Source organism: Ahaetulla prasina, chromosome 6 (assembly GCF_028640845.1).
Source record: "Ahaetulla prasina isolate Xishuangbanna chromosome 6, ASM2864084v1, whole genome shotgun sequence".
In the NCBI taxonomy this organism is placed as follows: domain Eukaryota; kingdom Metazoa; phylum Chordata; class Lepidosauria; order Squamata; family Colubridae; genus Ahaetulla; species Ahaetulla prasina.
This window is the reverse complement of record NC_080544.1, coordinates 115,172,084-115,186,316: the sequence shown is the minus strand read 5'-3', so window position 1 is coordinate 115,186,316 and position 14,233 is coordinate 115,172,084. Positions and strand designations below refer to the sequence as shown.

Sequence of the window (14,233 nt, the reverse complement as noted above, 5' to 3'; positions counted from 1 at the left end):
CCCAGGGGCCTGACAGAGAAGGCGCCCAACCGCTCCTCCATGACCTGCTGCAGCAGAAAGAGGGGCCATGCAAAACGCTTCTTCCCTAGCACTCAACAAAGCTATGATCACACCCCTCCCATCACAATCTCGCCAAACTCCTTCCCAAATGAACCCCCTCCCCATGGTATTCTGGCATTGGCTTCACGACACCCACTCAATCCTCAGGTCTTGGGGTGCAAACTCAGAGCCCCAGGAGAGGAATTCTCTGCGTACATCACACCTCCCCCATCCCACAGTAACTGGATAAACTGAATGGGGGGAGGATTGTTGTGCTTGCATAGACGCGCTTGAGCCCAGCCAACCTGGTCAAAGGATAAGCCCATCTTAAAGAAACTACTGCCAAGCGCTGCAAGTCTCTGTCCCTTTTCCAAAGAATCACAGAATTGGGAAGGACCTCAGAGGTCCTCTAGTCCAACCCACTGCTCAGTGAAAGGCCCAGCAAAGGAAATTCCTTCCACCACCTGCAGCTGGCAAAGGGGAGAAACCCCTCTGAGCTTAAAACTTCTTTTCTTGGAGCCTTTTTTTAATTTTTTTTTATTTCTCATAAACATATCTTAAATGTACAGTCTCTTATCCATTGTTATTCATACTTATTCTCTTTTAACTTTCATATTAGTTCATTCTTCATCCTAAATAATTTGAGTATACTCGGGGCTGCTCTTCTATCATTCCATCTCCCTTATTTTACAACAATCCTTCTTCTCTTTCTTCTCTCTTTCCTCTCCCTTCTTCTATCCCCTTCTATTTTCTTCTTTACTCCTTTCCTTCACATTCCTTTCCCCCACTCCTCCCTTCTTCCTCCCTTTCTAACCTTCTCTCCTACTCTTATTTCCCCTCCCTTTCTTCCTCTCCTTTTCCCTTTCTTCTGTTCCTCTCTCGCCTTCCTCTCTATCCCTCTATTCCTCTTTCCATTCTCTCTCCATTGTTGTATTCATTTTCAATTCAATATTTTCCAAAGTGGTATCCGAGCAACCCCGATTTTCTATTTATATAAACTTTCTTTTCAATTTCTTTTCTATTTTACTGATTTCACACATATCATCATAAATTTACATTTATATAGTAACATTTTTTCCTTTTTCCCCCTCCTTCCCCCTTTTCCACTTACACAGGTGTCATCTGGGTTTCTATTCCTTTTTTGTCTTCTCTCTCATTTCCTTTTACCCTAATTTATTAATCTCTAATCTTTTATTCATATTTCTTTTCTAACCACTCATAAAAACATCCCCATGTCTTGAAATACCCCGATTTCTCTTTATTTTTTATTTCCATTTTCCAACAGCCTATTCAATATACAGTCTCTTATTCAACATTAGTCATTAACTTTCATTTGTTACTTATTCGGACCTGCCCAGCTACTACTTCCTTCCTTAACAAACCTTTCCTCCTCCCTTCTCTACTTTCTTCTACTTTCTTCATCCTTCCTCTCCTTCGCTTTTCTACTTCCTCTCCTCCTTCCCCACTCTTCTCTTCCACCCTTTCTAACCCTCTCTCTTTCCCCTTTCTTCTTCCTCTCCTTTCCCCCTCTTCTACCTCTCTATTTCCTACCTACTTTCTTCCTTCACTCTCTCCTCTCCCTTTCCATTCCCTTCTGAAATGGCAGCTGAGCAACCCCGATTTCATTTCAAATTATTTCTATTTCTTAATTACATATCTTCAATCATTCCTTTACATTAATCCTTCATCTCCCCTCTCCCTTCCTCCTTCCCTCCCCGAGACTTCCCAGAACAAAGTACAGGGTATAAAATTAACAATCATAAATTAAAATACAACATAAGTCATATGTTGTATGACTTCAGCTTCGGGATGGTCTGGATCAAAATTGGGATGATCCAGGTGAGAGGGCAGAGACTCATCTTGTCGAAATTATTTGGGATGAGTTTGACCCTGTGACTCTCGAGGACGTGGACAGGTTGCTGGGGAGATCTGAATGCCACCACATGTTTACTGGACCCGTGCCCCTCCTGGTTGGTGCTGGCCACACAGGAGGTGACACGAGGCTGGCTCCGGGGGATTATCAATGCTTCTCTGTTGGAAGGGGTTTTCCCTGCCGCCTTGAAAGAGGCGGTGGTGAGGCCCCTCCTCAAGAAGCCTTCCCTGGACCCAGCTGTTTTGGGTAATTACCGTCCAGTCTCCAACCTTCACTTTGTTGCGAAGGTTGTTGAGAGTGTGGTGGCACGTCAACTACCCCAATACCTGGATGAAGCTGTCTATCTAGACCCGTTCCAGTCCGGCTTCCGACCCGGATATAGCACGGAGACGGCTTTGGTCGCGTTGGTGGATGATCTCTGGAGGGCCAGAGATAGGGGCTGTTCCTCTGCCCTGGTCCTATTAGACCTCTCAGCGGCTTTTGATACCATCGACCATGGTATCCTGCTGCACCGGTTGGAGGGTTTGGGAGTGGGAGGCACCGTCTATCGGTGGTTCTCCTCCTATCTCTCTGACCAGTCGCAGACGGTGTTGACAGGGGATGGAGATCGACCGCGAGGCGCCTCACTTGTGGGGTGCCACAGGGGTTGATTCTCTCGCCTCTCCTGTTCAACATCTACATGAAGCCGCTGGGTGAGATCATCAGTGGTTTTGGGGTGAGGTACCAACTGTACGCTGACGACACGCAGCTGTACTTTTCCACCTCAGGCCACCCCAACGAAGCTATCAAAGTGCTGTCCCGGTGCCTGGAAGCCGTACGGGTCTGGATGGGGAGAAACAGGCTCAAGCTCAATCCCTCCAATGCGGAGTGGCTGTGGATGCCGGCACCCCGGTACAGGCAGCTGCAGTTGCAGCTGACTGTTGGGGGCGAAACATTGGCCCCAGCGGAAAGGGTGCGCAACTTGGGCATTCTCCTGGATGAACGGCTGTCGTTTGAAGATCACTTGACGGCCGTCTCCAGGAGAGCTTTTCATCAGGTTCACCTGATTCGCCAGTTGCGACCCTTCCTTGACCGAGATGCCCTATGCACGGTCACTCACGCTCTTGTTACCTCCCGCCTGGATTATTGCAATGCTCTCTACATGGGGCTCCCCTTGAAGAGCACCCGGAGGCTGCAGTTAGTTCGGAATGCGGCTGCGCGGGTGATAGAAGGAGCCACACGTGGCTCCCATGTAACACCACTCCTGCGCAGACTGCACTGGCTACCTGTGGTCTTCCGGGTACACTTCAAGGTGTTGGTCACTACCTTTAAAGCGCTCCATGGCTTAGGGCCAGGGTACTTACGGGACCGCCTTCTGCTACCGAATACCTCCCACCGACCCGTACGCTCACACAGAGAGGGACTTCTCAGGGTGCCGTCCGCCAAGCAATGTCGGCTGGCAGCCCCCAGGGGAAGGTCCTTCTCTGTGGGGGCTCCTACCCTCTGGAACGAACTTCCCCCTGGATTATGCCAACTGTCTGACCTTCGGACCTTCCGCCGCGAGCTGAAGACCTATTTATTCATCCGTGCGGGACTGGCTTCGTGATTTTTAAATTTTATAATTTTATAATTTTTAGAGTGTTTAATTTTAATAGGATGTTGTTTTATATTTCAGCCTATATATAATAAGTTTTTTAATCTTTGTTTTATTTGTATATTGTTCTATTTTTATTATGGCTGTGAACCGCCCTGAGTCCTTCGGGAGAAGGGCGGTATAAAAATCTAATAAATAAAATAAATAAATAAAATAAATAATCCATAGTCACTCCTCTCTCTAAGACCTTAACTCCCTTTCCAGAAACAAAAAAGTACATTCTTCTTCCAGTCCATTATATATCAATCCATTCCACTCCTAAAATCTTCAGAATCTTCCAATTAAATTAGTATTTCCAGTTCATCAATAAAATACATAGTTTTTAATATCCAATCTTCATCGATTAACACCAAATATATATCAATCCATTCCACTCCTGAAGTCTTCAGAATCTTATAGTTTTTAATATCCAATCTTCATCGATCAAGACCAAGACGATATTCCAACTTCCAGTATTCATCAGAAATTCTTTTATAATATACCTTTCTTCCTTAAACAGTCTCCCAAATATAATTCATATTTCCAGCTTAAATTCTTAAATTTTTATCCAATCTCCAAAAATAAACAATATTCTATCTTATCATATCTTTAATATCACTTACATAAATCAAATAACATTGCTAATATTAATATTTCTTCAATTTACCTTACATCTGTCAAATAACATTATTAAAATTATAACTTATATCCAAAATATATCAATTATAACAATTAAATTCTATTTAACCAAATACCAACATTACATCCATAAATTTTTCTATCTGTCCTCCAAAAGTTAAACAATATATTCCATCTTCCCATTCCTTTATACCTCACATATATCAAATAGTAATACCTTATACCCAAAATAGATCAGTTGTAAAAATTAAACCCTATATATATATATATTAAAAAAAAATACCATCAAAATCACATCTTAAGCATTCTCCTTCCCCTTGTCTTCTATCTTACACATTTTCCACCATCTGCTCACCAATCAGCTTAACATCTAACAATAAAGAATTTCCAATCTTTAATATATTGGTGTAAAAATCTCTTGTTTAAAAACTTATTAAGAAAAGATAAGCTTCCAATAGTTCCTAAAAAAAAAAAATTTCCATATTTGAACTGAAGAAGTTTCCAAGATTTTAGTAATTAGTTCTGTTTGCTTAAGAGCCATTTTTAAACTGTAAAATCTACCAAACAGAGAAAAAAAAATCAATAAACTTTTCTTCTTAAACATTGTGATAAAGAAAAAGGTAAAAAGAAAAACAAATCATTAACAGTTCTTATTCATTCCATTTAAAAAGTAGCTTGTTATGTTCTTCTTATAGGTTCCACGCCAGCAGTTATAATAAGCATTTCCTTAACTTTCACTTCCAATACACAAAATGCCATTTGCTAAAATCTTAGAAGCAAATGCCAGCACACTCCAACACTTTTAAAAGCAGTTGTTTTTAATTACTTAATTGCCATCTTCTTTTAAACTTTATTTCTTAAAATTAAAATTAATAAAAAATCTTTTTAAAAATCTCTTCCTTTATCCTTTTGTAGTTTCGCGGCTTCTCGTTCTGTATAAACAAGCACCCTGGGCACGGAGCTTCATCAGGCTGAAGGGGAGCTCTCACCCTTCGATCCCCTGGTTAAATTCCAGGGGCTCCCGGGGAGCTCTACCCAGACCTGACCACTCTTCTCTCCCCCTTCTCCCGGGGGAGAGAATTCCAAACCGTTTGACAGCCCATTTACGCTGTCAGGGATGGTATGATGAAACCCAGGGCAGACGATCCCAAAGGAACGTCCACGAAGCCTGCGTTGCCAGCAGAAGTCTCTTTATTTTTTTATTTTTTTATTTAATTTTTTTATTCTCAATGTTAGTCTGTTCATTTCTGCACATTCTAAAATTTTCTTTATTATCTCTCCTTCTAATGGGATTTTTTCTGCTTTCCAGTTTTGTGAAAACACTATTCTAGCCGCTGTCATTATATGTATAATCAAATATGTATCTTCTTCACCATATTTCTCCAGTAAAATTCCCAATAAAAATGTCTCTGGTCTTAACACTATATGCTGGTGTAGCATTCCTTCTAACAATGTTTCTATTTTAACCCAATAATTCCTTGCTTCCTTACATAACCACCACATATGATAATATAATCCTGGCGACAGATGACATTTCCAACATTTAGCTGATTTGTCTTTAAACATTTTTGCTAACCTTTCTGGGGGTATATGCTATCTATAAAACATTTTATATAAATGTTCTTAATATGCTGTTGCCATTGTTAATTTATAATTCCTTTCCCATAGTTGTTGCCATTTCTCTAATTCAGTCGTATAGCCAAAAAATTTTGCCCACACTATCATAGTTTCTTTTACTTCATCATCTTCTAATCTAATTTGCAGTAGATAATTATATAATTTCTTAATCATTTTTTCTTCTGTTCCCATCAGTATCTCATCCAATTCTGATTTACTTGGAGCCTTCCTCCACCACTCTTAGCCTGCCCTCCGTGCCTTTTCCCCCCAATAATCAAGATAACTGAAAAACCTAATAACGTCAGTTTCAAAGAGCCACCGAGACAGCCTTTCAAAGGGAGCCAGGCTCCAGAGCCTGAATCCTTTTTGCTAGAGAACTCTGGTGCAGCTTCCCTTTTCCAGAAATAAAGAAAATAAAATGAGAATAGCCTGGCAGGTTTAATCCAGTGACAACTGCATCACATGGGGAAAAATAATCCACAAAACAAGTTGACCTAGTGTGTACCCTCTTTATCAGGTGATTTCTGTATTTGTTCTGAATATACATTATCTCCTCCCCATCCACTTTTCTATTTGGTTTTACTATTTTATATAGAAAAAGTTTTCCTAGGATGGAATCAGGATGGGCAGTGGAAAAAGTTTCTTGTAAAGAATGAATTTTGTATTTCCAATGTGAAGATTTCTAGATTCTTGAGTTGGAAAATTTAGCTGTCCCCTTCCCCCACCCCCCCAATAGACAGATACACAAGGGCTAGTAACTGCTAATCAAAGACAGTCTGTTCTTCTCCACTCACCGGGGCTACCCAACATTGTCAGAAAAGGGACAGAAAGGAGGCTTACCAGGCCTGCAAATGACACCAAGCTAGGAAAATTGACTAGAGGACAATTGCCCTGGGGTCAATTCAAGGCAGGCATTTAACTGGGCAGGGCCTGCATTAATAGGAGAACTGCACCCAGAATTCTAGAGAGCTCTGCGGCTGCTCAGAGTGCCTGGGGTTCTGGGCTTTGTGCTGGGAAAGGCAAGGAAACCGGAGCAGGCTCAGAGGAGAGCATCTGGGAGGGTTCCCAGACTCCTTACGCAGAACAACGGAAGCCACCAGGTTTCTGCGCAGGTGAGCTTGCCGCAAAGAAGGCTAGGGAGAGAGGTGACAGCAGCCCTGTGTGAAATGAGGGTGGAACTGTTCCCCTGAAACTGACAGCAGCAGGTCAAGGACCAATGGATTTAATTTCTAGAAAAGATCTCAAGCAGCTTAGAACTTCCTGACAATAACACGTGAAGCCGTGGGACAGTCTGGCTAGAAGAACTGAGGAAGGTTTCCAAAACCAAACTGGATATCCTCCCTTCCTCCCCCTTGAGTTGGTCTAGCGGATTCTGATGTCTAGATCCCACAGATTCCCTCTATGATGCTATTTGAACTCAGCAGCATAATTACTGGGCAAATCCAGAAAAATGGGGGTTAATTCACTGACCAGGTTTCATGCGTTGTATAAACGCAACCCGTCAGAGAGAGACAAATGGCAATCAAGACGCCACTGAGGTAGACAGAGCCACCCCCACCCCCAGCTACTTGCACACCTGACAGCAACGGGCGGGGGAGGGGGGAGACTTACCGCAGCCTCCCGTCTTGGGCAGCCGCCCCTCCTGGGATGATCTTCGTAATGAACACACCGGAGTCGTCCTCCACGTGAGGATTGTCTGTGCCTCCTGCGATGCTAAAGCCCAGTCCAGAATTGCCCTGAAAAAGTAGCCCACAGTTACTGCCCTGGAGCGCCTGGGTGGCCGAGGGCTCATCCTGAAGGGAGAAGACCTGGGAGGATCTGAGGGAAGGGTAGAAGGAAGGCCCTGATCCCGTAAGAAACCACACACCTCAGGAGCCCCCCTCAGCTGGCAAGAGAACTGGCACCCACGCCAGCCCTGCCCTGCCGGTTCTGCCTCCTTGCCACCCCAACATGGAAAAAACCCCCACTGCCTGCTCTCATCTAGAGAGAAGACTAAAGATTCTCCACCACCACCACCCCGGAACTCACAAGCATATGTCTGGATAGGCTGAACCTGTGGAAGTGGGGCTGGAAAGGTGAGAACCAGGGTTGCTCCAATCTCAGTTGATAAAACCCTGGGGGTGTTGCCTAAAAAGCAGGGGAGGTTGGATTTGCCAGCCAGGAAATGGAGCACGGCTTCCCTTGGCAATCAAATCCTGTAGGTTGGTTTGAACCGACCATTCAAGAAGAGCTGGTCGACAGCCAGCTAACCTATGCCAAGAGGTAATCAAAGATACCATCCGGGCTTTGGCCAGCCAGATTAACTAGGTTAAGGAACCTGAGCCTGGAACCAGCGGAATGGAGCACCGAGCACCACTGTGTTGTGACCCAAGTTCCTGGACCCGGACTCCTGGACTCGGATGATTCAGAAAGGGAGGGAGAAGACCTGGCCAGCCCTGCTTCTCGTGAGCCCTTTCCCTCCCTGGCACCCACTCAAAGGGAGGAGGAGGGGCCGGCAAAGCCTGATTCCCTGGAGCCTCCTTCTGATTTGGCAACGCCCCAAGAACAGTTTTGGAGTGATGCAAGATTACGAAGACGTGACCGGCGTGCGCAGCAGCGGAAGAGTTGGGACAAAGCCAAGTCATAATTGTCATGCAGTGACATCTGCAGAGACTATAAATAGGAGGCGGGACTTCCTGGTTTTTTGTCTTGGACAAAGTAATGAATTTGCGCGGGCAATCTGTATCAACGGAGGGAAGAATATATTCGTGAGTAATTCTGGCCTTATCTGTAATTTCCTTGTTATCTCCAGAAACTTGGCAGGCCTGTGGGTAGACGTAGCCAGGACATTTATATATATGTAAATAAATCAGAAAAGAGGCCTCTGACTGACTCTTTGCTAGGAGTATTGGGGGAAGGGAAACAGAACACACTGAGTGGGGAAGACTGGCAGGAGCCACTGAGAAGGAGAAACGGGGGAAGGATGCATTTCCTCCCCACCCAGGCCTGCTGAATTCTAGCTTACAGCAGAATGAATTAACTCACTCAATGGACTAAAGAGCAGATATTTACCCTTTCCAGTGTGATTTCTTCATATTCATACTCTGCGTCTGTTCCATTGACCTAAAGGAACGCACAAAACATGCAAACGGTGAGGTTACCGACAACAACCCCTCCGGCCAAGGATTTAGAGTCATGGCAGCTCCTCATCATAGTGTTGTGGCTAGAGGACTAACCCCAGACCGTGAAAGGCTCTCCTGCCCTCAGGAGTACCTTCCACACCCCATCACCCCAGTGCACAGCACCCTGCCTTTGGATGGCCCCAGATTTGCTACAGAAAATAGAAAACAATCACGTTCTTCATTCTTGGTCCTGGAAGAGATCCGGTCAAGTAACCCTATTCAACAGTGGGCATTTATTACGCAGAGGGTGGAACCGTTTCTGGATCTGAACGATCAATGAGATGATAATTGGGGAGATCACAGGGGGTCCTGCTTTTTTAAAAAGAACAGAATTCTGAGTATTCACTGTTAAAGCCTATTGTTTACAACACGGGTAAGTGCAAGTGTGCTATGACTTGAACAAAGATTTTGTAGGACTTCCCAAAATAGTTGTTGAGGCTCACCGTGCCAAAAAAAGATTTAAAAATTATTTCCGAAGAATTTGGATTCTCACAGTCCACCGTCAGGCAGTGCAGGGTGCAGGGTGCAGGCGAGGAGGACAAGGACACGGTCACTGCATTGGCGACAGAGGGGAGTGGAGAGCTTCTGCTTCGAGCTGGCCAACCCAGGTTTACCTCCCAGAGGGCAAAAGGAAGTGGTGGGTGTGACCTCCAAATCATTGACCGTAATCTTTGAGAACTCCTGAGAACTGGGGGGAATTGCCTATACAATGCTTAAAGTATTGTTCCAATACTTTAAAAAGGGGGGTTGGGATTAATACCTGGGAAAATCCTAGAAAAGCTGATTGAGAGGTGGGTGTGCGAGGGGAGGGAGAAAGAGAGAGAGGGAGAAAGAGAGAGGGGGGGAGGGAGGGAGAGAGAGAGATGCATAGGTTGCCTAAGACAGGGATAATGTTGCCGCAATAGGAAGACTCTGGATTAAGAGAGGGGTGAGACCTGAAGCACACAAGTGGGAACAAGTGGTTGGCTTGGAATGAGACTCACGAAGTGATTCTACAACACAAGGGTCAGGCCAAGAGAGAGAAAAAGGACCTACAGGTACACTTTGTGTCCTGTTCTCCCCCCCACCCCACCCCGGTTCTCACTGTGAATTGCGCTCAGAGACAAAAGGATGGCAGTGCAGCTAACACATCAGTGCTGTATCCTGGCTGAGCTGCTTGCGCTGTAGCCTTCTGGACTAGTTCCAGCCTCCAGATAGTCTTCAAGGGCAGCCCCAGGTTGGGTGCCCCAAAGCAGTCCATCAGGCAAAGATGAGGCACGATTGAGCATGAGCAAGGCTGGTCCCAGTCCAGAATGGGCGCAACTGGCACACAAGATGAATTTGTGCAGAGGTCACTCTCTGCACAAGCCTTGGCAGCCGTCTCAGCAACACAACTTTTGATGGCAGCAAAAGTAGCACCGGCCTTCCAAACCAGCAGCTGCTTCAAGCCTTTAACAGGCTGGTGCTGGCCTCTCGGGAAGTGACACGAGGCTGGCTCCAGGGGATTATCAACGCTTCTTTGTTGGAGGGAGTTTTCCCTGCCGCCTTGAAGGAGGCGGTGGTGAGACCCCTCCTCAAGAAGCCTTCCCTGGACCCAGCTATTTTAGGTAATTACCATCCGGTCTCCAACCTTCGCTTTATTACGAAGGTTGTAGAGAGTGCTGTGGCACGGCAGCTACCCCAGTACCTGGATGAAGCCGTCTATCTAGACCCGTTCCAGTCCGGCTTCCGACCCGGATATAGCACGGAGACAGCTTTGGTCGCGTTGGTAGATGATCTCTGGAGGGCCAGAGATAGGGGTCATTCCTCTGCCCTGGTCCTGTTAGATCTCTCAGCGGCTTTTGATACCATCGACCATGGTATCCTGCTGCGCCGGTTGGGGGGGTTGGGAGTGGGAGGCACCGTTTATCAGTGGTTCTCCTCCTATCTCTCTGACCGGTCGCAGACGGTGTTGACAGGGGGGGCAGAGATCGACCGCGAGGCGCCTCACTTGTGGGGTGCCACAGGGGTCGATTCTCTCGCCCCTCCTGTTCAACATCTATATGAAGCCGTTGGGCGAGATCATCAGTGGCTTCGAAGCTGTCGAAGTGCTATCCCGGTGTTTGGAGGCCATACAGGCCTGAATGCGGAGGAACAGGCTCAAGCTCAATCCCTCCAAGACGGAGTGGCTGTGGATGCCGGCACCCGACAGTCAGCTGCAGCCGCAGCTGACTGTTGGGGGCGAGTTATTGGCCCCGAGGAAAGGAGTGCGCAACTTGGGTGTTCTCCTGGATGCACGGCTGTCGTTTGAAGATCATTTGACAGCCGTCTCCAGGAGAGCCTTTCACCAGGTCCGCCTGGTACGCCAATTGCGCCCCTTCCTTGATCGGGATGCCTTATGCACAGTCACTCATGCTCTCGTTACCTCTCGCCTGGATTATTGCAATGCTCTCTACATGGGGCTCCCCTTGAGATGCACTCGGAGGCTTCAGTTGGTCCAGAATGCAGCTGCGCGGGTGATAGAGGGAGTTCCACGTAACTCCCATGTAACACCTCTCCTGCGCAGACTGCACTGGCTACCTGTTGCCTTTCGGGTGCATTTCAAGGTTCTGGTTACCACCTTTAAAGCGCTCCATGGCTTGGGGCCTGAGTACTTACGGTACCGCCTGCTGTTACCTCATGCCTCCCACCGACCCGTACGTTCGCACAGAGAGGGACTTCTCAGGGTGCCGTCCGCCAAACAATGTTGGCTGGCGGCCCCCCAGGGGAAGATCCTTCTCTGTGGGGGCTCCTACTCTTTGGAATGAACTTCCCCCTGGTTTACGCCAAATATCTGACCTTCAGACCTTTCGCCGCGAATTGAAAACATACTTGTTTGTTTGCGCGGGGCTTTCTTAGACTGTTTAGATTTGGAATTTGAATTTTATTTAGTTTTAAATTGGGGTTTTTAGATTTTAAATATTTTAATTTTTCGGCCAAATTGTATAATAAGTCTTTTAACTTAATTTTTAATTGTATATTGTTCATTTTTATCCTGGCTGTACACCGCCCTGAGTCCTTCGGGAGAAGGGCGGTCTAGAAATCTAATAAAATAAAATAAATAAAATAAATAAATAACAGATGATCACAATTAGCACAGGTGCAAATAGGCCAAAATTCAGTTTCACATGGTTTATAAATTGATACCAGGTCACATTTAACCCAAGCCAGAATTCATGCATAGTGGAGGCTAGTGCAGGCATAGTGGCTGCTGGGGTTTTAGAGGCTAATAGCCATTTGGGCAAAATTGTGAAAAGGGAAGCTCCGTTTGAGGAAAACTCAGAAGAAGAAGAAAAAAATGCGCCTTCTTTTGAACAGCTGAATCCGAAGGAAGCAGCTACGCTCCAGATAGAGGTTCAGCCTCTTTTGCTGGCCTCTAGTACACCATTAATAGACTATAAAAAATTTAGTTGTCTATTTTCATCAAATTGGAACCGGTGACCCTATCTGTCATAGAAGTATCCCTTTGAATAGAGCAGATTTGGCCAATGGGACTCTTTCATGGGTTTCTCAGCCAGAGATTCATCTGGGCTTGTTTTTGTCACAACCAGGATCCGTCATGACATCTGAACATACCGAGGAATCCAGAGTCAGTCTCTTCCTTTCCCTGTTTTTTTCCCTAAGATCAGCCAGCAGCTCAAACAGTATCTAGCGAGCCAGCCAGCTTCAAGGGGTTCATCTTATTTACCAAGCCACCATCCTCCCTCCCCCTTTCCTTCAGCCCTTCTAGGGACCCTCTGCATGGCTTGTTCTCCCAGCACAGCCTCCCTGTGGGGAGGGCCAAGAGGCTCTCAAAGCACCTCCTGGGACTCCCGCCCCATCTGGCACCTTCAGCCTGTGCAGACCTGCCCCTCCCCCACATCACTTACCGCTTGTCTTCATGGGGGACCTATAAACCAGGGCAAGGTCCAAGGGCCGCCGTTACCCTGGCTTTGCTCTACCCTTTTTGACTGCGGTGGCACCACAGCCAGCCGATGCCTTTGCTCAGAAAGTTCAGAAAGATTCGAGCATTCAGGCAGTGAGAGAAACTTACATAAGTTGGTGTCTCCGGAGTTTCTGTGTTTACCACGACTGGAGGGGGATTTGCCTTGAAATTAAAAATGCAAAAGGCAGATTAAAAGTCTGACCCTCCACCTTCCCAATTTATATCCCTCTTAGTTCCTCGTCCCTTTTGCTGCTGTAACAGCTCTTCCATCTCAGCCATGCAGCCCCACCCCACTGCCCTCCTTGCCCTCCTACTCCCACACAGGAATCTCTGCCCAAAGTAAAATAAAAAAGAATTTCGGAGATCTCAGAGTTTGCCACATCATAAAGATTCACCAACTTTACAACATTTTATTTTGGGTGATGAAACCGCAAACCACAGCCCAGTTCAGGTCATACCCAACTAGGCTTCCTGCCATCGCCCCCCAGGTCAGCCCCCTAAGTCCCAGCAGGATGGCTAACTGAGGCCCCCAAGACCCTCGGCTGGGCTCTTCACAGAATCCTCATGGAGGAAAGGAGAGCCCTTCATCTGCCCCCCTGCCGAATGCTCCGATTTGGCCGGGGCCTGGCCTGGGCCCATGACTCTGACCCATGAAGGAGACAACCCCGCCCCCCCCACCAGGACGCTCTCCAACCAGGCAGGCTTTTGGGGCTTTGAAGAGGGCTACGACACACCCAGTCCATCGTCTTTTCTCAAGGCTAAACACACCCAGCTTCGTCCACCTCTCTTCAAGGGCAAAATCGCACACAGTCCTTAGGTGGGGCATGATTAAAGCAGGACAGAATGGGACAGTGTTACCTTCGACCAGCCAGTCTTGCAAGAGACATATATCCAAAAGGGCCTGAACAATGGGAACGAGCAGGCAGTTCTTTTGTGACCCGTATTGTAAATTCACGAGTGACAATCTTGAACAAGATCCAAGAGAGTTGGGATCAAGCCAGTAACATATCTCTTGGTAGAGGAAAGCTAAATGTCAAAGAGACTTTCACTGTGAAACTTGACAAATTGTTGGACATCCTCAACTGCAAGTGCCAAATTGTTCTGTGTGCTAAATTTGGCTGCCCTGCTGGCTGCAAAAAGGAAGCTCACCTTAACTGGACCTGCCCTAAGGAGACGAAGATACCATTGAAGGAACTTGCTTTCATTAAATGTCAGAGGGACAAGATTAGTTCTTTTGGATTGCACCAGATTGGTTTGCCAGATGTGCCTGAGCAGAAACTAGGCAAAAGGCAAAAGCAGCAAGATGATGAGAGACAAAGGCCCGCTAAATATAAGCAGAGAAGTATTCCAGAAATTTCAATACTGACAAA

At 46.3% G+C, this 14,233-nt stretch overlaps 1 protein-coding gene across 20 annotated transcripts in view; it reads right to left on the bottom strand.

Annotated features, from left to right (window-relative positions):
• DLG1 (discs large MAGUK scaffold protein 1) overlaps window positions 1-14,233 on the bottom strand; it is a 92,893-nt gene that overhangs the window by 42,505 nt on the left and 36,155 nt on the right. For 15 of the 20 annotated variants that reach the window (XR_009155653.1, XR_009155654.1, XM_058187526.1 and 12 more), the window contains 3 exons: window positions 12,972-13,025; window positions 8,832-8,882; window positions 7,392-7,516 (listed from right to left, as the gene is read on the bottom strand). Coding sequence is in view for 18 of the 20 variants with exons in the window: in XM_058187526.1 (XP_058043509.1) it covers window positions 7,392-7,516; window positions 8,832-8,882; window positions 12,972-13,025 (230 nt within the window). In the remaining 2 variants the exon portion in view is untranslated. The remainder of the gene's footprint in view (window positions 1-7,391; window positions 7,517-8,831; window positions 8,883-12,971; window positions 13,026-14,233) is intronic. The other 5 variants (XM_058187514.1, XM_058187520.1, XM_058187521.1 and 2 more) reach the window with 1 other exon arrangement.